At 31.2% G+C, this 24,204-nt stretch overlaps 1 protein-coding gene across 1 annotated transcript in view; it reads right to left on the reverse strand.

Annotated features, from left to right (window-relative positions):
• Cul5 (cullin 5) overlaps nucleotides 1–24,204 on the reverse strand; it is a 92,086-nt gene that overhangs the window by 59,684 nt on the left and 8,198 nt on the right. Inside the window, exons 2-7 of the mRNA XM_075370699.1 lie at nucleotides 23,983–24,192; nucleotides 16,638–16,817; nucleotides 13,423–13,564; nucleotides 7,465–7,685; nucleotides 3,852–3,945; nucleotides 1,862–1,992 (exon numbers count right to left, since the gene is read on the reverse strand). Coding sequence (XP_075226814.1) covers nucleotides 1,862–1,992; nucleotides 3,852–3,945; nucleotides 7,465–7,685; nucleotides 13,423–13,564; nucleotides 16,638–16,817; nucleotides 23,983–24,192 — 978 coding nt within the window. The remainder of the gene's footprint in view (nucleotides 1–1,861; nucleotides 1,993–3,851; nucleotides 3,946–7,464; nucleotides 7,686–13,422; nucleotides 13,565–16,637; nucleotides 16,818–23,982; nucleotides 24,193–24,204) is intronic.

Raw genomic sequence — 24,204 nt, forward strand, 5'->3', positions numbered from 1 at the left:
CAATTTTACTGGAAATTATTCCATCCTTTATAACTCTTTTTCTATCCAGTTGTTTATTGAAATCATTTTATTTATGCATAGAAATGTTTTTGAAGCGATTCAATACATAAAAAAAAACTACCTATATTTACTAAAGCCAAAATAGCAATTTTTCACGGTGGCTACAACTTACAGAAAGAAAAAATCTTACAAATACAATAATGATAAATAAAATTCTGTAATTAATACAATTAAAAGTTAATTTTTTTGTATAATATCTTTAAAACCAAACTGTGCAATGTTGAAATTGCATTACTTAGATAAGAGGAAAACAGAGTATTTTCTATGCTTAATTCCTAGAGGACTTCAAATAATGGGAAAATTTTGATGATTCTTTTTTTTACGCAGTAAGTTTCTCTGGTGGTCCTATTTTATTTCCAAGTAATCTAAGTGAAAATGTTTTCAGTGAAGAAATAAAATAATTACATAGAAAATTCAGTGATTTTTCATTTTTTGCCATCATCATAGCTTAGAATTAGATTTATCACATTATTGGGTAATTTCATAGAAAAATTATTTAGAAAAGATTAAGGTAAAAAATAAGCTCCATATTTGACTGAGCTGATCCTCATCTCTTTAAGTTATTTCTCTGCATTTTTCTTATTTCTTTATAAAAACACAGTAAAAAATGCATAATTCCAGTCTCCTACACATCTGAACAGTAAAAGCCTTTCATACTTTTTTTTTATTTCTTCGCTTACTTTTATTACTTTTAGATGCAGATTTCTCGCATTTCTTTTCTAAATGAAGAAAACTTTATAGTCCCATCCAAATTTAAAATAAAAATAAAACTAAAAAACATAAAATATTTTTACTCTGGTTTTTAGAATATTATTTTTTAAGAAATTTTACTTTTTTATATCACTTTCACAATGAATTTTAATTACTAATTTTAGTAGTAACTGATAACTGACACAATCTACCACTATTCTACAACTTCTAATAACTATTAATTCATGAATAATGACTGATTACGTCCTAGGCAATGCGGTAAATTACACCACTCCAAGGCAGTATCTCTGTGGGTTGATTCCACTTGTTCCACCTCTTCCTGATTTTTTCCTTGTATTTTACTCCTTACAATCCTAGATGCAGATTTCTCGCATTTCTTTTCTAAATGAAGAAAACTTTATAGTCCCATCCAAATTTAAAATAAAAATAAAACTAAAAAACATAAAATATTTTTACTCTGGTTTTTAGAATATTATTTTTTAAGAAATTTTACTTTTTTATATCACTTTCACAATGAATTTTAATTACTAATTTTAGTAGTAACTGATAACTGACACAATCTACCACTATTCTACAACTTCTAATAACTATTAATTCATGAATAATGACTGATTACGTCCTAGGCAATGCGGTAAATTACACCACTCCAAGGCAGTATCTCTGTGGGTTGATTCCACTTGTTCCACCTCTTCCTGATTTTTTCCTTGTATTTTACTCCTTACAATCCTCAGAAAACTGCCGTAAAAGAAGGGCCAGCCTGTTTCCATCTACAGCATCATGCTGGAATCTTCAGGTAGCTAGTACGACTGCTGTTTTTTACTGGGGCTTAGCGAGGTAATGACCCTTTGTGACCTGTAGAACCATCCAGGGAATTTTGCTTCCTAACAAGTCATTGTAGAAGATGCCAGGAAAAAGCCAAACCTCCTATTTCTTTTTCTAATCAGTCAACTGATCAAATAGCTGCAATTTTTAAGAAAATAGTATTCTAATGAGGACCAAATTGCATGCACTAAACAAAAATAAATAAATATAGCATAAAAATATAAAGAATGTCTATAAAAATATAAATATAAAATTTATTAAACCAAACCTGAGTAATAATATCAGCAGAAGCAACCATATCAGCAAGGCCAGCATTAACAATATGCTCTTCGAGGTCTCTCAGCATTGAATTAATACCATCAGGTACTCTGTCCATCAATTTAAACATTAACTGAAGTCCTACAATAATAACAACACTCACTAAAATTCTACAGTATAAATTTCATAATTCTAAAATTACAAGACCCAGCACACAAACACAAAAAAAAATTGTGATTGTGCAGGTTGTAGGGTTCACTTACAAATAAAATAAGATTACTAACAATATCTTAATTTTCTAACAATAATACATCAGAATGGAATAGTTAAGAGCTCTTTTTAATGGTAAAAAGACAAAATGTTTTCTCTTATAGGAAAACTTGTACAAAATAAGTGGTCATTTATCCTAGGACAAAAGATATTATTAGGTTTTTCATACATTCAATAGAAGCAGTTTGTACTGACATCCATCTGGTACACAGTCTCATATATTTCATATATAACTACAAAATCAAACAGAAGTGAAAAATTTTTATACGTATTGCAATTGATGGAGATAATGGACACCATAAGATATAATAAAAAAATAAGGTAGAAAATCTGAAATTTCTTAAAAATATTGTTTTTGTATGTAACATCTATCATAAATAAAATATGTAAATACTATAAAATTATCTTTAGATGTACAGAATTGATTGACATCAATAAATATACAACAGAATTTACTGAAGTACTGTTACTATAAGCTGTGATTACATTTAATCTCTCGATGCCGAGTGACTATATGGAAAAATTCCTTCTTGTGACAGAAGCTAATAGCCTACAGAAAATTTTTAATGATTAAAAAAAAGATTGGGTATATCTTCTGTTGCCTGTATTTGTTGATTTAAAATTTAAATAATTGTTTAAATAAAAATATATTTAAAAATGGGCCGGCTAGACCTACATTCAACATATTTTCTGCATCTGAGTTAACCATTGCCTTTTGATATTATTTTATAAACTTTTAACATAATTCTTCCTGATCACCTAGAAGTCCATATTATTCATAAATTTATAAACTCATATGATGCCAAAACCATAAAAAAAATTAGAAATACAAAAAAACCAATCAACACAAGGAAAAGAGACTGAAAAATTCAGTATAGTATACATTTATTTAAAAATAGTTATTTGAAAACATGAAATATTATCTAAGTTACAGTTAAATGTTTGTTTTTCTAATGATATTTTAATATTATCTCTCTTATTTTTCTTTTTGTATGTAAGCGTGTTTTGTTTATTTTGAACTATCTGAGTATGATTCAGTGAGACATAAATAACAGTAATAATCAAATTTAATAATGTGAAATTAAATGTTACTATTATAAAATTTTCTTATCAATTCTTACCAAATAAATTCAAAAAGATTCCAAATTTTTGAGTTAATGTAAACAATGTTACCTACTTTAAGATAAAATAGATACAAAGTAAGTCGGTACCTATGCTGTATGCTGGCCGAGTCATTAAAGTATGTATGAACTCTTGCAACAGGGCTCAAGTAATTACAATAACACGTCATGGACACTGTATAACATCTTTCCACATTGAATTGATGACAAAATAGTTAAATACCATCACCTCTTTTGCAGCCACATCCCTTCCCTTTATTTCAAATCACTTATCTTTTGCTCCTAATAATGAGATTATCTGTTGGCTAAAACATTTTTCATTTAATTATTTATCTCTTTATTTCAGGCAATTATTCTTGTTTTATTCATCATTTACTCTTTTAATGTATTAATTCAGAAATTCTGTAATTTCACTTCTTTATATATAAAGCTATTTCTTTTTTAATATTAAATATAGGGAAGAATACGTCATTCCTGTGTTTAAAACAGACAGAGAGTATTCCTGTCTGCTTCCACATCTCATAAAAGAAAATTATTATCATTATGAATAAAACAGAGGAATATTGATAATACAGATTAACTTTTACCTATTTATTCATAAATACTCACTTTCAGTTTCATTTGATTTAATCATATATGCACACTCAGAAAGAATTGTATATTTGAACGCTGAAACTAGCACATTTACACAACACTCAGTAAGCTGAAAAAAAAAAAATTAATAAAAATATATGGTTTCAGAAAATCTATAAACTACACCCTGCTACAAGCCAGATCATTTCAACATTTAACATTTCGAGGAATAGCATTTGGAAAAATAGCAGGATTAATAAGTAAGAGTACAATAAAAGAAACATTGAGATTGGCTCTGATCAAAGCAAAGTTCACTAAATAAGATATAAATCAGACTTTTGTAAATATTTACTGATTAGATTAGTTTATAATTTATAAACAATATATTTTAAATTTACTGATTTAAAATATACAAAATTGTTTATTTTTTATTTTATAAACAGAATGTGGGAAACTATATAAACTAATGTATTGTGTCAAAATTAATTTTATTTGTATTTTTAATGAAATATATCAATTTTATACAAAATTCTAAGAATTTCTATGAGTTGCCATTTTCTACAGTTCTATTCAAAGGGTTCTTTGATCTAGTTTGCTGATAAACAATGTTCAGAAAGTACTTTTCAAACTAAATAATGAACTATGATAAACAGTCAAGAAACAAAAACTTTAGTTCTTCATTTAATTCTAAGTTACATTACCCATGTACATGAAAATATGGTAAGCAACAAATTTTGTCTTATAAAATTTTTTTCTTCTGTTTTTATTATTATATTGAAAATAAAATAAAATATTTAAATCAATATCTCCCACCATGCCTTCAAGAATCGTAGCTTTCATCTCTTAGCAAGTATTTGTAGCTCTTCTACCTAGAAATATGCACCAGACATTAATAGTTTACAAACAACACCTGAATATTTTAAAAATTATGCGCAGAACAATCAAAATGTTTTACAACATGGATGGGTGATGCATAAAATTGGCTACTGCTTTCATGGAAATACAGAACACATGTACTGTACACAAAGCATGAGCAAGTAAGTAAACACCATTATATCAAATGTTGCTACATCTATTATCGCCTATTAAAATTAATCATGATAAAATGATCAGTGATAAGAATGATTAACCTTAGTGGCTGCAGTTCACTGGATGATGTGGCATACAGTATAGGAATCGATAATTTAAGTATATAACATTTTCTGAGTAAGTTGACATACACAGTGTTAATAAAGTGTTAACAAATGCGCTTCGACATCTGCCTAAAACATCTGGATCGCTATGGTATTGAACGGGACATCTTCTTAGACAGAATCATCACTGATAACAAAACATGGATCCATCATTATGAGCTGGAGAGTAAACGACAGAGTATGGAATGGGAAAATCCAAATTCGCCCTGCAAAAAAAAGTTCAAAATCCACAGGAAAACTGATGCTTACGGTTTTTTTGGGACTCACAAGGCACAGGAACATTATGAGGAAAGGGGCACGACAATAAACAGTGCACGTTACAGTGAGATGCTTACTGCCAAGCTGAAGCCAGCAATTCAAAGCAAACGCCGAGGACTGCTGTCGAACGGTGTTGTGTTGTTGCACGACAATGCCCGTCCACATACTGTTGTCCACACTGCTGAAACGCTCCAGAAACTCAACTTTGAAGTACCGGCTCATCCTCCGTATAGTCCTGATCTTGCTCCTTCTGACTACCACTTGTTTCATCCACTCAAAGAGGCATTAAGGGGCCGTCGATTTACCTCGGACGAAACAGTGAAAGAAGCGGTGCATTCTTGGCTCGCAGCTCAATCAAAAACCTTTTTTTATGAGGGTATCAGGAAGCTTGTGCAAAGATGGACCAAGTGCGCTGAAATGCAAGGGGACTTGTTGAAAAATTATGTACATGTAAGTTTCCTATTGTTATTACAATAAAATTTGTAACTACATTGCGGATAATAATTGACTTACCCTCGTATAAATAAAATTATTAAAAGCAAGATAACAGATTCAGAATGTATCAGTAAAATTCATTTTACTAACAAAGAAAAAGATAAAATAAAAATGATATAAGTAATAAAATTAATAAATTTAAAAACAAAATTGATAACAAAAACTTAATTACAAATAAAAAATCGATAATGAATAAAAATAAATTATATAAACTAAAAAATAAATTAAAGAAAATAAATGCATAATAATAAGATTTGATAAAACAGGAACTCCTGTTATTATTTCTATTGATTAATTTAATGAAATTTATCAAAATTTTATAAATTAATTTATAAAATAAAATGCAATAATTGTGAAATAATATATACGGCAAAAACAAATAGGACTTTAAAGATAGATTTAATGAACATTTCAGGTCATTTAAAAATAAAAAAATTGGTTTCTTGAATGTAGCAAATCATTTAATAATGAAAAAACATAACTTAGATTGGAAAATAATTTTAAAATAATTAAAAAAGAAAACATTGAACACGAAAGTAATAATAAAAAATTAGAAATTTTAGAAAGATTTTATGCATATAAATATAAATGTAAATTTAGCCTAATGAATCAGCAGACAGAATTTGATGAGGGCATTCTTGTAAATATTATTTAAGTCTGTAATAAATTGATAGGGAATTTTAAATAAATTAAATAATCAGTACAGTACTGTATTCAACATATAGATAGCATGTTAAAGAAAATTTTAATATTATAACATTTTACATTTTAAACTATTTTTTTTTTTGACCGAACAAATATTCGTTCTATAAATTTTAACATATCATGTTAATTATTGTATAAACGTAAAAAAGTATAATTTAAAAAACATTACTGAAGATGGCCTTATGCTCGAAAGCACTTTAAGGAAAAAAAAGTAAGGTAAGAATGTTCTTTATATTCTGTACTTTGTGGAGTGGCTGATTAAGTTTTATATTATATAATTAAATATATATGTGTGCACACATGCGCACACACAAAATCAATGTTAAAATAATATTATATATATAACTCACCTTAACACACCCTCTTGTAAGCATACTTGTCAAATGACATTCCAAACTTTCACAAAAACATCCATTGTACAGGTTGTAATTTCTTATCACAGTTACAACTTTTAATAAATGCTTTTGTTTAATCAAGAAAGAAACTTTCGGCACTTCGAGACAAAATAGAAAATCTTGTTTATTCCAAATTTAAAACCTAACTTTTAAATAAAAAAACATTAAAACCCTATGATTTTATCCTTCACAAATTTTTTATAAACAAAAGGAGCGGTTTCAATTTATGAAAAATTTAAATCCTTGTTTTATGTTCATAGAAAAGGTTGTAACACTTTTGATATTACCCGTTGACTTACTATCTTTTTTGAAAATTTCTGTATAACATGCTAGTTATCAAAAGAGTTATGGATTCACTTATATACAGAAAAAGAGAGATTATTTATAATTATTTTATTGTTTGTTCAAATTAATTACAACTAATTTTGTTCACAATTATTCCTATATGTGTTATTTTAATTATATATTATAATGTTATAAATTTATGGGACAAAAAATGCACTGAATTATTGGGAAAGGATCATCAATATTCTGACGTACCACCTTTGAAAATAAAATAAAAAGTGATTTTATTCCATGCCATGTAAAAATATATCTACATACCACTTGTACAGAACCACTACAAGGTTCTAAATACTTTTGCGCCCTAATTTCTTCTTCTCTTAATTTAGCATCGGCATACCTCATATAATTCTGAACACCATTGGTTTGTAAATATTGAGGAGCCTTCATTTTATAAAATGCTTCAGTGGCTTCGATATATGCCTTTTCAAAGTTTTCTCTATAAATCTGTAGTTTGTCATCAGGATTTGAACACAAATTAACTGCAAAATAAACAAACAAAATCTTTATTACTACAAGATCAATGACAGATATCATATAAAAAGAAGACTAATCAGATTTAAAATGCAATCTTTTAAATAATCTTTATTATCAAAGAGAAAACTCAAAGTCAAAATTAAAGAATTTTTTCATAAAGTTGTTTCAAATTTCATACTTATAATTCTTTTTAATAAGATTTTTTAAATGTACCCGGTACAAGAATCCAATGTTTCAACAAAAAAAGAGGTAACGTAAGAAATTTCAAAGAAAATTTTGTTGATAAATAATTATGTTATTTTACTGTACAATTTTTTTTTTAACAAGAACCATTCAAATACCACAGAATTAAGTATTTTTTTTATTAAGTAAAAAGCACCCTCAAAAAGCATTTTAAAAAACAAAGAATGTCAAAATATTTATCTTATTAATCAGGGGAGTTATGGAAGTCTTGGGAGACAATATCTTTGAAATCACAAAATTTTTAGTACCCGGTAGAACATTCTTTGAAACTGGTTTCAATATCTGTTAATCAAAAGGGTTTAAGGGCCCTGAGCCTCTTTGGATTCATTAATTTTTCTATTTTCTGTAAAAGAGAATGCATTTTTACAAAGAATGGTTTGAATTTTGAATACTGGTATTTAGTATTTTTAACTGAAATACTAGGGTACTTCGGAGATAAGAAAAATCAAAAAAATTTCTACATTATGACATTTTTTATGTGATCTAACAGCCATGCTTTTAACATTATTTAATTTATATTTTTCTAGGTCATAACATCTGTTTATCTAATATAATTACATTATTTGCCGGTATTTAAGGTTGATTATTTATTTAGTATGTTGTAAAAGAGTGAAGTTTTTCCTTTTGCAATTCATGTTGCAAGGAAGATAAAATTAAATAAATTATTATTACTGTAATTTTATATTCAAAAGATAACAATTTATATTGATTTGTATTAATAGTTCTAAAGCAATAAACAAGATTTTCTTATAATGATTTAATAACCCAGACAAAATAAGAAAAAATTACATACAGTGATATTTTATTAAAGTCTCATAAATATGATTTCATTTTACAATGACATCGTAAGGTACAAGACATTAACAAAAAAAATCTGATATGGACACCACATGACTTCCTTGTACACCTATTAAATTACCCGTACCCATTTTTAAAAAATGAAAAGTACATAAAATTTTATTTCATTAATAACTTCTTACGTTTTGTTTTTTTTATTATTGAATTATTATTTATTGTAAAGATTTTTTTTACAATTATTAACAAATCGATACATTTAAATTAACAAAAAAAAGTTACAAAAAAAGGAGATGAATTTGATACGTCTTCCCTTTGTAAAATCCAAATATTTCATTAATTAAAATTTTATTTGGCTATAACTCTGGAAGCGATGAAAATATATACCGCTTATATATCGTTAAAAAGCTCTCAACGAGGGCTTATTACTGCAGTTAACAAAAAGTCCAAAATCCTAATTTTTGGATTTTGAGCTTTTTTGAGCATTTTTGGTCCAGTTGATTGCAATCAAAAGGGGCGGTGCACAACTAGTTGTTACAACAGTTCTAATCCAAAATTTCAACATCCTACAGCAATTCGTTTTTGAATTATGCGAGATACATATGTACGTATGTGCAGACATCACACCAAAACTAATCAAAATGGATATTTCCGTTGAAATCTGAAAACCAAAATTTTTTGCGATCGCATACTTCCTTTATTTCATACAAGGAAGTAAAAATGAAATAAACCAGTCTTATTTCTTACCACTACTCCTGTCCAACGTGTTCTCCCCATCATTTCTATGTGACTGTTTACCTTCAGTTGTCCTTGTACGGATGAATATGCTATACATAATTTTGTTATCTGTTTAGATTGTTATTTACTATGTTTTACTTAGTGAAGTCAAATTTGACATCCTATTTAGCAAGCAGTAGAATTATTCCAGAGATCTAATTTATTCTTAAAATAAAATCACTTAAAAAATGGCTAATAAGTAATTTAATAAAAATAAGATTTGTATTAAATCCAAATACGAATTATAAAGAAATATGACAATGAAGACAGAATTAATGAATTAGTTCTCCAGTATCGAGGATATTCTCATTTACAATTAATTTATGAGATCACAGAACAAAAAATATTCTAAAATTATGAAATTTACTTAATAATCGACCATTGTGCATAAGGGCAAAGAAACTGTTATTTAAATAAAAAGGTAATTTTAGTTTTGCGAGTTTAAGAAAACTACATGAAGAGTAATATAAATAGCAGAATGTAATCGTGCGCAAAATATGATGATTTCAAAAAAAAATACAGAATGGTTTATTTTTTATTATAACAGTAAATTTTTATAATTATGGCCTCAAAATATGATATCACTTTTATTATGGTTCATCTACAATGGATTATAAATATAAAGCAAGGATCACTGTAATTGTTTTTATATTTGACTTTACATTAAAAACAACTTAGTAATAATATATAACATCAGTTCATATTTTATTAATATATCTTTTATCTGTCTTTCAAAAAATTAATATTTTTGAAAGAGAGAAAAAGAGAGCACTATCTGCCAACATGTTGATGGGCTACTGTATTGATCTGCTTGATTACTCAATGGTGTGAATTCAAATCAGCTCCATATCAGCAGAAAAGTTCCATGCTAGTTCTTCATGTTTCATTGTTATGTTAGCTAAGTTACTAAAGTTCCATGTAAACCTCAATATGAGGTTGCTAAGTTCTTTCTTTTGTTGAAAAGTTCTTCTTCAAACAGTTTATCTGAACTGAATTTTACAGTAAATTCAATATAATTTGCAAATGATATAAACAATTGCATTCCAATTTAGCTTAGTGTTGTTCTGATCTTTCTATAAGTCTTACTTGTGAGTGATATAAACGATCAGATTATAATCAAACATTACATTGCTGTTTTGAATTTGAAGTTTCTACAAACATTGTCGTGAATATTTTAATCTACTCTTGCGTTGTTCACTCACTTCAAGTGTTCTAATTTTTTTTTTTTTTAAATCATAACCTTCTTTCTATGACATTATGTTAATTTGTCATAAGCTTAATGTTATTAAGCTTAATTTTGTAGAGAGAATTATTTAATTCTGTGTTTCCATGACCCTAGAAGATTTTTATCATATGTAGTTTTCATTAGCTTAGATGACTTTAATATTTTGTTTCTATTAAATTTAAATGACATTGTTTTTCTCTTTTTTTTACATATATCTTATATATATATATATATATTTGTTTGTTTCTCCTGTATGAGTTCCTGTACCATTCATCCGATTGCGATGAAATGGTGAGTATTTGTGGGCATGCCCGTGAAGGTTTCTGAATTAGTTTGGACCTGCTGGGTGGTGCTGGGATCGAGATAGTTAGAAAAATTGTATTTATGATCCAATTTGGGTCATATTCAGATATATAAGTTACATGAAATGAAATATTTTTTGCAAAGAATGGACATGCTAGGTGACACTGGGGTCTAGATATTTCAAAAGATTGTATTTATAGTTCGATTTGGCTCATATTCAGAATATGTTAGTTACATGAAAAAAAAAATTTTTGCGAGGAGGGAAGAAGGGAAAAGGGAAAGAGGTGAAGAAGGAAAGAGGATAAAACATAAAGTTAAATTTTGTGATGTTTTGTAACGTTCAGTTTTTTAATGTTTTATCAAACTTCCATTTATGCTCATTTAATCTATATACAAGGGTTATTTTTTTTCAAGGTCCGATCGGTCGCAAAATAAAAACCTGCGCAAAAATCGGATGAACCTTTGCGTATATGTGTTCCGCAGCGTCTCTAGGATGGCCTTCAATCACGCCGCGTCACTTTGTTTAATTCTGAACACGCAGCTAGCATGTAAATATTCTACAACAATAGCATTTCCCGCCAAGTGTGAAATGCGTGCGATAATTCAATTTCTTCAGGCTGAGGGATGTAATGCAGCTGAAATTCATCGACGAATAAATAATGTGTACAGTGGAATCAGTAAACCATTCTCCCAGTAAACCAAAGAAGTTCAAGCGAACCTTCTCCAACAGAAAGTGTATGGCTACTGTGTTCTAGGACCGGAATTGAGTTCTCTTGGTGGAATTCATGGAACGTGGCACGACCATCACTGCAGCCTCAAACTGCATGACTCTTCAACGCCTTCGAAGGGCAATTCAGAATAAGCGGAGAGGAATGTTGTCATCAGGCATTGTCTTTCTCCATGACAATGCTCGGCTGCACACTGCAGCTGTAACAAAGAAGCTCCTGCAGAGTTTTCATTGGGAAGTCTTTGATCACCCATCATACAGCCTGGACTTGGCTCCATCCGATTTTCACATCTTTGCTCACATGAAATGCTGGCTAGGAGGGCAACATTTTGGCACAGATATCGAGCTGCAGACCAGCGTAGAAACATGGCTGAAAACATAGGCAGCTCCATTCTATGATGAGGGTATTGGAAATTTGGTACCACGCTACGACAAATGTCTAAATCGGAGTGGCGACAATGTAGAGAAATAGCATAACTATGTAAGTACGTGTTACAAAGAAAAATTTTTTTATTTTCACTGTGGTTTTAATTTCGTGACAGATCGGACCTTGAAAAAAAACAACCCTTGTGTTTGTATATATATATATAATGTCACCAAATGGCTTTGACGGCACGTGATTCATAACCTTGCAGTGGCCCTGAAAAGAGCTGTTTTTTTGGCATTAGTTCTGAGAAGAGCTGTTGGGTTCAGAAATGGACTCCACCAGTCCATTTCCAAAGTCGAGGAGTTGCAGCCCGTCCATTGAAGTCCGACCAAGCTTTCCCTCAGCGGCAATTGAATCCCCAATACAGCGTGACAATGGTGGCCCTCGAGCCCCCAGTGTCGGATCGGTGTCGGTCGTCGGGTCTGGTGCGGCCAGGGCAGTTCTCCCTGAGCGTTCCCATGCTGGGCCGACTCCTGCTGTTGATTCCATTGGCCAGGGCAATTGAAGCCCGGCAAGCTGGAGCTGGAGTGGGAAGGTAGCGTCTGCATTCAGAGGCTCCCTCGGCAGGCCGGCCAGGGCAATTGAAGCCCAGCAAGTTGGAGCTGGAACGGGAATGTAGTGTCCGCATCCAGCAGCTCCCTTGGTGGGCCGGCCAGGCCTGTTGCTTCAATGGGGATGATGGCATCTGCTGGGAGGTCCCACGTTGAGCCGGCCAGGGAACTTCTGTCTTCTTCCGGTGGTGGTCAACAATGAATTGCCTTCACTCTCATGGTGCACGCTCTTTTATTGGAGCCAGAGAGTGGTGGGTCTGCAGCGCTGCTATAGTGGGAGAACTGCGTAGTCATCTGTGCGATGGTAGTGATGCTTGTATCAGCACATCCGTATACTGTAAGCCAGTTTGCATCTCGTGTTTGGTGGCCGATATTAAATTAGGCATATATGTAGCAACAATATATACTCAAATCTAGTAATAGTGGAGCATTACCACGTCAGTTAGTTAATTAATATATTTTACATAAAAGCATATTTAAAAAGACTTTTTTTATTTTATACTTTGTTCATTTATATACTTTTATTGTTGTAAGTTACTTATGTTACATTCATTTTATATTATGTAAAATTTAAAAATAAAATTATTTTTATCACTACTCTTGTGGTTTTTATAAATCCAAACCATATGTAAAAAATGTAAAAATGTATATAAATACACAACTCTAAAGAGTAGAAGTAGTTAAAAATACTCACCATAAGATTCCCTAACACCTATAACAAGCTGTGAATCAAATGCTTCACCATTTCTTTCAGCATGGACTAATTTCATCGCAGAATCTTGTAAACGCTGCTTAATATCACAGAATATGCTTTGATTCCAACTATCCAGCATCAGCTGTTAATATAAATAAAAATTATTCATGAATAGTAAATATATGATGAATTATTATGAAGATAAAAAATTACATCATAAATATGAATATCTGGAATAAAAATACCAGTCAATAAAAACATAACATAAAATATAAAAATCTGTTACATATTTTAAAAATTGTATTTTAGCACACACAGTAATCTAAAGGAAGTGAGATGCAGTTCCTCTGGAAGATTAGTCACTTATCTTACAGCTCATCTTTATCTTAATTTATGATAAAAAACACAATGTAAAAATGTTATATTGATTTTAGACCTGTGATGTCAATAAATAAACGTTATCCATGTCAGTACCAGTAATATGGATAACATATTATCACATATGACATATTACATATAATGTGATATATTACATGGATAACATATTCCAAATGACCTATAAAATTTAGAATTATTTATCGACTTGCTACTTAACAAATTTCAAAATATTTAAGAAATTATTTCGGTTATAGTACTTATGTTAAAAAAAATACTTATCTCCTCAATCTCTAGTAGTTGTAAGAAAGCGCAACTATAAATATTCAATTGCTATAATATTCAATTGAAAAATGACAGTTGGCCATTTATAAATATTAAAAATAGCTCATTTATATATTAAACTATCAAAGAAATCCCTAATTAGCTATTTATAGCAATCGTGTCAGTTTATTTCAACAATTTTCTCATAAATAAATCTAGGTGTTCCTGATAATAATTACTAAAATCAAGAAAAACTATTATACATCAAACAAAATGTGAAAAAAAAACATTTTCAAACAACTTTCATTCCTCACATTACACCCTACTAAGTAAATCTACTATTACCATCGGCATATTCAATGAAATGGTTTCCATAAATGGCCAAAGGTAAAAGCGGATAGTTTTATTGTAGCTGCTGGTTTTTAGAGGTTAATGAGAATAGCAATCAACCCGTTTAATAATAGTAAAAAAAAAAAAAAAATACAGTCACAATCAATAGCTGAAGACAAATAAGGATATAAATGAAACAATTGTACATATGTTAAACAGTAAGTTCTGTTACCTATAAGTCACCTTCTAGTATAAAAATTTTGGTATGAAAAACGTACATTTAGTAAACAATCGGTTAAAATAATTAATAAAGAGTTTCCATTTTAAGATCATTTTACATGTTTCAGCACCTAGAAATGAATCATACTTACTTTACTTTTTTGTGTCCGAGCGATAAGACATTAAAACCTTTGCGACCAGTATTGTGCCACCGAAACACCAGAAGCATTTCCTTGCCACAGATCTTCTACTGTGCATTTGGTTGGGCAGAGGGTGCATTTTAGGAGATGTTCAGAGTCCTGAATCTCACCGCACTCATAGTTCAGGTCGTTAGGCTCTATTTGACGCCATCTAGCGCGGTTAACTCTGGTTGGTGCAACCCCAGTTCGAAGCCGGTTTAAAGTCACCCACGTTTGCCAGTCCAGGTCATGTCCTGGAGGTGTTGGAGCTCTTTTTGGGAACCATGGAGGGGGCTCGATAGATGTAGAGTTCAAAAATCCCTTTCTCGATTTCAGTCTCAGGGGGGGGGGGTCGCTCCATCTGGTACACTGTATGTCGTGTATCGAAATATTGTCTGAACTGTTCAATGTACTCGGCTTCAGCTCAGACGTATTCCAGGTTCCTCCATGCCTGCCGCTCGGTGCAACTTTTCAATAGGAGTGGGTTTTATACATCCAGTTATTAAACGACAGGTCTCGTTCAGCGCTATATCAACCTTTTTGATGTGTGTTGATCTGTTCCACACAGGACATGCATATTCGCCTGTTGAATAGCACAAAGCTCTAGCTGTCGTCGACAGGACAGTTGGCTTAGCACCCCATTTACTGCTTTGGAGTTTCCTCAGGAGATTGTTCCTTGTATTTACTTTCAACATTGTGCTTTGACAGTGAGCCCTATACGTAAGTGATCTGTCTAATATAACTCCAAATACTTTGGCGCTTCTGAGTGTTCCAGCTGCTGATCGTCCCATGTAACATTCAATCGTCTTTTTGCTTCCCTGGTTTTCAGATGGTACGCGCATACAATTGTTTTCGCTGGATTTGCTTTTAAGGAGTTTGTTTTATAATACTCAGTTAAACCATTTAGGGCTGTGGTAAGTCTCTTCTCAACTTCTGGAAAAGTTCGATCTTTAACAGCCAAGGCAAGGTCGTCCGCATACAGGAAATGCTCGGCCTTGGGGAAGATAGGTTGATCGTTGGTATACAGGTTGAAAAGTAAGGGTGATAGCACACCGCCCTGAGGCAGTCCATTCCTCTGGTTTCTCCAGCGACTTTTCTTTCCTTCGAAGCTAACATAAAAACGCCTGTTCTGTAGTAATGATTCTACTATTTTAGCTAGTTGGTGATCCCCTGTTGATATAAGTATTTTTTGTAGAAGCAGTCTGTGGTTTACTGTATCGTAAGCTGCCGATAAGTCGACGTATGCAACGCCTGTGATGAGTTTCTCCTGAAAGCCCTGTTCAATGTGCTCTGTCAGCTTTAAAACTTGACCTGTACAGTTTTTGCCCGGTCTAAACCCAGCTTATAGAGACAATGAATCATAACATTCAGTAATGCAGGATAGATACAGATCAGCTCTAATCTTCATTCAATTTGGTTTAGAAAAACATGAGCGAGTCATTTTTAAACAAAATAATAGCTTATCATAAAAGTTATTTTGATTGTAAATAGAATACAAAGAAATCAGAAACAAAATATCATGCACGGTACAGGAATAGATTTCAAAGAATAAAACACAAAAATCTTATATTAAAATCTTATTTCAGTTTGCTTAAGTGGCCTACAATTTCTGTTAAAAAATTGTTAATGTCTTCACGTGTTTTAATATCTTCCTTTTTTTTTAATTTTCAATTTATCTCATATGACTTTCTCATAGTTAGATGACTTATCTCATAGTAGGTGATTAAATGTACATTTCTTTTAAATATATATACAGACTGTAATCTTAAGGAATAAACACAAAATAGAAAATATCCCAATAATAATAAATTACTACCGATTTAGAGTAGTATACCATTAATAATGTACCTTTCTCACAATACTTTCATCATTAGGTGGCTTCTTTGCTGCAGTCGTAGTTTTACCTGCCAAAGATGTTTCTAACTGACGAAAAGGTGTAGGAAGATAATTGCACTGAGTAAAAAATTTCCTCCACTCTGCTATATATGCTTTCAATAATGCTTGATCTTCTTGGTGTGAGAGCACTCTCTAAATTCAAAAAAAAAAAAGAAGTAATTTACACCGAAAGTAAAGTAGCAAGAAAAAATATAATCAAATGATATTTTGAAGAAAATCATTTTACTTTTGAATTATAATAATTGGCACATTAATTCTTCTGCATACAAATTAACTATGCTGCTGCTAAACATCACCTTCAAGTTATAGAATAATCTCAAGTTTTAACATGTTTTAGTATGAACAAAAAGAATAAAATATAAAGGTAAGATATTTTATATAATTTAAAATATATAATTAAGGATGCAAAACGATATTGAGGAAGTGAGATGCAATTTATGTAAACAATTCCACACAAGCTAAATTTCTAATAACATCTAGAAGCTTAGTAGCTCCTCTTTATCTTAATTTATGACAAAAAATAGCAATGTAAAAATTTTACATTTATTTTAGACCTGCAGTCATGTCAAAATTTAAAATCATGTATGGCATGGTACTTAACAAATTTCACATTTAGTAATTATTTTGATGATAGCAGGCTTATGCTACTAAAATTAGTTACCTCCTCAATCTCTAATAGTTGCAAATATAACAAAAATTCAAAAATTTTGTTTTCTTAGAAAACAAAATATATTAGTATTATTTTCTTAAATAAAATATTAGATTCATATTAATTAAAAAACTTAGAAAACATGTTTTTACATTTTTGTTTAGATTATGGTAACTGTTTGCATTCAAAAAAGAGAGCAAATCACATACACACTGTAACTGTGCAAACTACAACCTAGTGCCATACACACCAAAAGCATAATGCAATACCTTTTGATCGATAAATACTTTGCATTTCAGCTTCAGTAATCACATCACCTTAGTATTTAGTACAGTATCCTACATAAATATTTACCTTCAGCAATAGTAAATGCTTCATAATGCTGACAAAAAAAAATTATTATTTATGTATTTTTAATATTAACAAGTTACATTTCCTAAAATGGCTAATACATAGGATGTCACAGGAACCTGACGATTTAAAAAATGAAAAAAAAAAATACAAAAATATAATTTATCTAAATATGTTTTAATAGATAATTACAGCAAATAGAATGCTACTTATTGGTGGAAATTTCATTTTGTAACATCAGCAGACAAATGTTCTTTACCGCTTACTATATACTGTTATAGCTATCCCACACATTTTACATCGCTGCTTGCACCACGTTGTCTGGGTTCATTCTGATTTCTTTTTGTACAGAGGTTTTGATTCTTTTAATGTTATTAGATCTACCAATAAACAATCTAAAATTCAGACAATACCAAACAAATAGTCGCATATTGACAGGACTGGAGAATATACCGGTCAGTGACCATGGCATCAGCCGTGCAACATCTCTAATTTTGGAAAACAGGTGGCCTGAAAACATCTCTTGAATCAATGCATGGATCCATGTAGTATGGATTGTTGCTCCATCCTGCTGGAACCAAACTGCATTCAAGTCAATCCCACAAAACAATTCAGGAGCAAGGAAATCTTGTAGCATCTTATTGCGTACAGATCAGAACTGACCGTCATCAAGTAGTCTTTCTTTTTGGAGAAATAAGGGCCTAGAATTCGAAAACTTTCCAGAGCACACAGATAGTTACATATGAACTTGAAGACAATATATATGAAGCTGCTTAAGATTCAAATCAGACCCCAGTGATGAAAATTTTGTTTGTTCGCTGCACCTGATAAATAAAAAAGTGCTTTTCATTCATTAGCTGGACCGTTTCATTGGAAAACAAGGTAATAATTGAACTAAATGTCAACCGATTTACTTTGTTACACTCACTTAAATCTTGCACCACTATAATTCTATATGGATAAACATTCACATCCTCGTGTAAGTTCTTCTGACCCTTCTTTGTGATGAACAAGGGGCTGCAGTGTACTTTCTGCTCGAGTACTGAGGACTCCTCATAGTTGCCTGCCTGATTCCATCAATGGTTGGTGTTCTCAAAATGCGCAAAACTTGGTGTTTTATTTTTGTTGCGGCTAGAAACAACACCGTGATGTGGAATACTGGAATGCCACTGGAATAATCTGTGTAATCACAACGAAATCACTTTTTTTAAGATGCATTTCCAATATGAACAAATGGCTTACAGCAGTCCGCTGCTCCATTATTACTGAAATGGTAACTGGTATGCGACATCACAGTCATTTCAATCTCTGTCTATGTATCAGGAATACCAACTTATTTTGCTTTAAAAATTGGCAGGTTCCTGTAACTCGCCTTGTACTTTATTAGGAATTTAGGCTATAATAAATTTAAGCAGGTACTAGAAAGAATAAAAGAAAGACTTGTTTGAACTAGGCGGATGTGTGTTATAACTAACATATATATAATTATAACTAATATTTGTACAGAGTTATGTTCTTTATTCTTTAAATTATACAAATATTGTTTTTTTCAATAAGTCATCAATAAATAAACAACATAAAAATGTATTTTACTACTGCTGATATTATTACAATAACATGTCTATAACGGATGTTAATTTTTGTGAAATAAACATTTCTCTACATCCTGACCCCGTAGGAAGACACCCTCCATGTGGCAATTTCATTCGCCACACCACCCCCCTCCGTACCTAGTTCTTATGGGCTTTATTGGAGGTCATCTTCAAAACCTCGACAAAAGGCATCTCTCAGCCTTGTCAGGATACCACTGATGTGAATACCACATGTTATATTCCCTACTACTAGGAAATAAACTCTTTAAAATAAAACACATCTATGTTGAGTCTTTAACAAGACTGAGTGACATGATGGAACTGAAATTAAAAACACAACTACCTACCTGACAGAAGTTGAGTTCAACATGCCACCATAACAAAACACAAAACAAGAAATAAAAATAAAACTAAATAAACAAACACTACAAAAACATCAAACCTTATAACACAAGAACAAAACAAAAACATAGGAAAGACAAGGTGGAACCCTAAATTCCTACAGCAATTCGTTCTGTTGCCCGGTATCTAATGAAATTCACAATTACCCATTTGACCTGGTTTTTCCAATTCTCACAGAGATCTAATGTCGACCCGACAAATAGTCTCCATGCACATAAATTAGTAATTTTGCGCATTCGTATATTACATGGTATACATCATCTAGTTGTCCACAATCTGGACACACACACGTGAATCCACCAGGACAAATTGCTGGAGTCTGTCTCAGAAGACACCATGACCCGAAAGAAATTACATCACATATTTATTAGAGTGAATCCAAGGAGTACCCTGTAAACAAACAACATCTGGGAAAAGATCATGCGTATACTACTCACCCTCTGCCTCATCCCATCTGGCCTGCCATAAAGCATTGCCATGCTGTTCTCTCACAAATTTTTTAATTAGTAAATTCACCTGACTTCTTAGCAACATAATTCTGCTGCTTTTCTGACACAATTACATCTATTGGTTTCACGCCTGCAATCACCAAGATTGCCTCTCATGAAATAGTACGATAACCTCCCGTTACCATTAATAATATAAGGCGTTGAGCTCTTAATAATATATCCCGATAGCTTTTAAATTTTAGCCTATTCGCCCAAACAGGCGCTATATAAAGCATAATTTCCTTGCACACACCTTTATACAAGACACTCTAGTCTTAAAATTAACACCCCAATCAGTAGTATTGGCCATTCATCAAATACCAAAGAAGGCATGATAGACCTTCTCCATGACATAATTAAGGTGCTTTTTGAACTTCAATTTTTTGACAAGATTCATCCCGAGGTACTTATGAACGTGAACATATTTAATACGAAGGCCTGACATTGAAACACAAACCTGATGCCTCACTGCCAATTGGCCTTTAAAAACCATCATTGTGGTCTTCTCCGAGCTGAACGTCATCTTATATTGATGACCCCACAACTCAAGTATCCTGCATTCCTGGGTGGCTCGGAGCTCAACATCCCTCTGCATCTTCCATCAACCAGCAGGAGCCTACCATCAGCATAAGCCGCGATGAGACACCCGCCGCAAGCAATCTCAACTGCAGAAGAGAATCAAACTCCACCACCCAGAAAAATGGACCCAACATGTTGCCCTGACGGCAACCCTCGGACAACATCCTGCCTACCTCATGGGGCAGCACATCCCAATGCCTAAAGTAACTTTGCATTACTAGCAGTACACTATCAGTGCATTGTCTCTTTTGTAATTGATAACCGAAAGAAGGCTACCACAGGTTATTAAATGCATCAGAGATGTCCAGGAAAATGTCCAGAACATATTCCTCCTCACTAGCTCTTACCACACTCATCACACGGGGTATGGCATCCTCAGTACCCTTTCCAGGATGAAACCCGTACTGATTTTCCATCACCTTTTCACGGTAATATGTTATTAAACAATATGCAACCTTCTTCTTAGGCTTCTTAGGTGCATATAAAATTGCTAATCATATGGGCAGAATTCCCATTAACAATAATAATAATAATAATAATAATAATAATATTTCTGTTCTCCATGAAATTTCTTGGGCAGTATGAAAAGCTCTCTTAGGATGATCAAATTATTTCATTGCACTGAAATCAAACTGTACTGTTGCTTTGAAGTATGTAAATAAAGTAATAAGCTTTTTTTTTGTCTTCAGTCATTTGGCTGGTTTGATGCAGCTCTCCAAGATTCCCTATCTAGTGCTAGTCGTTTCATTTCAGTATACCCCCTACATCCTCTACATCCCTACAAATTTGTTTTACATATTCCAAACGTGGCCTGCCTACACAATTTTTTCCTTCTACCTGTCCTTCTAATATTAAAGCGGCTATTCCAGGATGCCTTAATATGTGGCTTATAATTATGTCTATTCATTTAACTATATTTTTCCAAATGCTTTTTTCTTCATCTATTTGCCGCAATACCTCTTAATTTATCACTTTATCCACCCATCTGATTTTTAACATTCTCCTATAACACCACATTTAAAGCTTCTAATGTTTTCTTCTCAGATACTCCGATTGTCCAAGCTTCACTTCCATATAAAGCGACACTCCAAACATATACTTTCAAAAATTTTTTCCTGATATTTAAATTAATTTTTGATATGAAAAAATTATATTTCTGACTGAAGGCTCGTTTGCTCGTTTCGCCTGTGCTATTCGGCATTTTATATTGCTCCTGCTTCGTCCATCTTTAGTATTTCTACTTCCCAAATAACAAAATTCTTCTACCTCCATAATCTTTTCTCTTCCTATTTTTACATTCAGTGGTCCATCTTCGTTAGTTCTACTACATTTCATTACTTTCATTTTGTTCTTGTTTATTTTCATAGGACTTTATCCATGCCATTCATTATTTCTTCTAAATCTTTTTTACTTTAGGCTAGAATTACTATATCATCAGCAAATCGTAGCATCTTTATCTTTTCACCTTGTACTGTTACTCCGAATCTAAATTGTTCTTTAACATCATTAACTGCTAGTTTCATGTAATGTAATGTATTAATGTTCCAAGTATTAATATGTAAAATTATAGTGTTAAATAAAATAAGTCAAAATGACCATAAAAAAAGAAATGATTGATGATAAAGAAATAAAATTAAAAAATGGTAAAAAGGATTGTAATCAGAATAAAAATCATTTTAAACTTTAAGGTTAAGGTGACATTTCTTCATTTTTCGACTATCAACAAATTTTTCTACAATTTTCTTAACTACAATCAACAAACTATTTTGATACAATTACTGGTAGCAAAGAAAACATTCTTTTTAATGGCTGCTATAACCAAGATTATTATTAAACTGTCCTTAAATCTGATGAAAGTAAAAACATATTTTAATAGTTTTAGCTTATGTTAACTACACATCATAACAGATTTTTTTATCAGTTATAAAGCTTGGAAATTGCAAATTTAAAAAATAAGCTAAAACTAAAAAACTGTAAGCGTATACTGAAAAACACTAAAAAATGTGTGTTTCATTAAAATGTAGATGTTATTTTTTCTGGCTGTTTAAACAAGCTCACAGAACAGAACAAAGTTTAATTTAGAAAACATTATGCTTTTGTAACTGTTATTATTTTTCAAACAACATATGGCTAGGCACAAATTGGTAACTTTGTCACAATCACCATCTTATTACCACAAAATATTTCTTAGAAGAAAATTTGACCAAATGTTTCATAAACTTTGATCCTATCTGAAGAAATTCTTTGGATATTTCATAAAAATCTTGAAAGTTTTTGTAATTTGCTGCATATTTTGAGTCGTGTTGTTAATTATTATTACATAAATATTTGGTTACTAATTACATTTAAGAAACTCACTAACTTTAAAATAAGTTTTATTAAATAATTTTAAATTTAAAAAAATATTTATATAATTATTTCATCAAATTATAGTCTCAGTAATCAGTGCATTTATTTTACTTTTGTGTTATTTTGATCTTTCATCGTGTAAGTAATTTGTATTAATTTTATCAATAGCTAATTACTTACTACCTCTTTTTCTTTCAGTAGTTTCTAACACATGAAGTAAAAAAAAATCTGATAAACAAGCCCTTTAGTAAAAAAGACTGCTGCTCAGTCAAAAATAAATCATTGTAATTAGATGCAAGAATTTTGTAAAAAATAATGTAATATATTATACAATTTTACAAATTATTTCATGTTGATTTTATTGACTGTTTTAAAAATAAAAAATTAGTGTTTCTAAAAGTTATGCGATTCCAATATTGTCATAATAATTATTAATTTATCAGAAATTTACTGTGCAAGTGAAAAAAGAACATAAAATAATGTGATGTGCCTGACAAAAAATAAAAGGCAAACGGTGACAATAAGTTACTAGTATGGTGACAGTCTCATCAGCGAAAGATTCTGGCCAGAGGAAAAAGTAAGTCAATCTGTTGTCATGTCACTTACTGTACGAACTTACATTACAAGCTATGAAATCGATAGCAGTGACTAAATAATCACATGACTAAGTGTATAAATTTGTTTGATAATTGTATGCAGTAAGCCTAACAGCTCAAGGTCAAATCGTGTCTTCTTTCATTAGCCAGATTATAGTATTTAAGGTATATTCCATATTTTGTTTTAACATTGAAAAATACATAAAGTAAAACATAAATATAGAAATTTAATTATTCCAAGCATTCAGTTAAATAATGAATGTAAAAAGTCTTTCATTCATAGATAAATACCTGTTGCGCTCGTTTAATAAAATCCATAATATCATCTTTGAGAGCATCTTTAACTTTAGAAGGCCCTTTTTCATCCCAAAGACAAACTAAATGTACTGAATAAAATAAATCTTGCCACTCATTTTGTGTAACTGGTTCCTGTTGCAACAATTTCAAAATGATTGGCCTCATCGATGGCCATTTATCTTCAAACATAAGCTGTCCTTTATCCTATAACAAATT

The sequence above is a fragment of the Lycorma delicatula genome, chromosome 7 (assembly GCF_047948215.1).
Source record: "Lycorma delicatula isolate Av1 chromosome 7, ASM4794821v1, whole genome shotgun sequence".
NCBI lineage: Eukaryota > Metazoa > Arthropoda > Insecta > Hemiptera > Fulgoridae > Lycorma > Lycorma delicatula.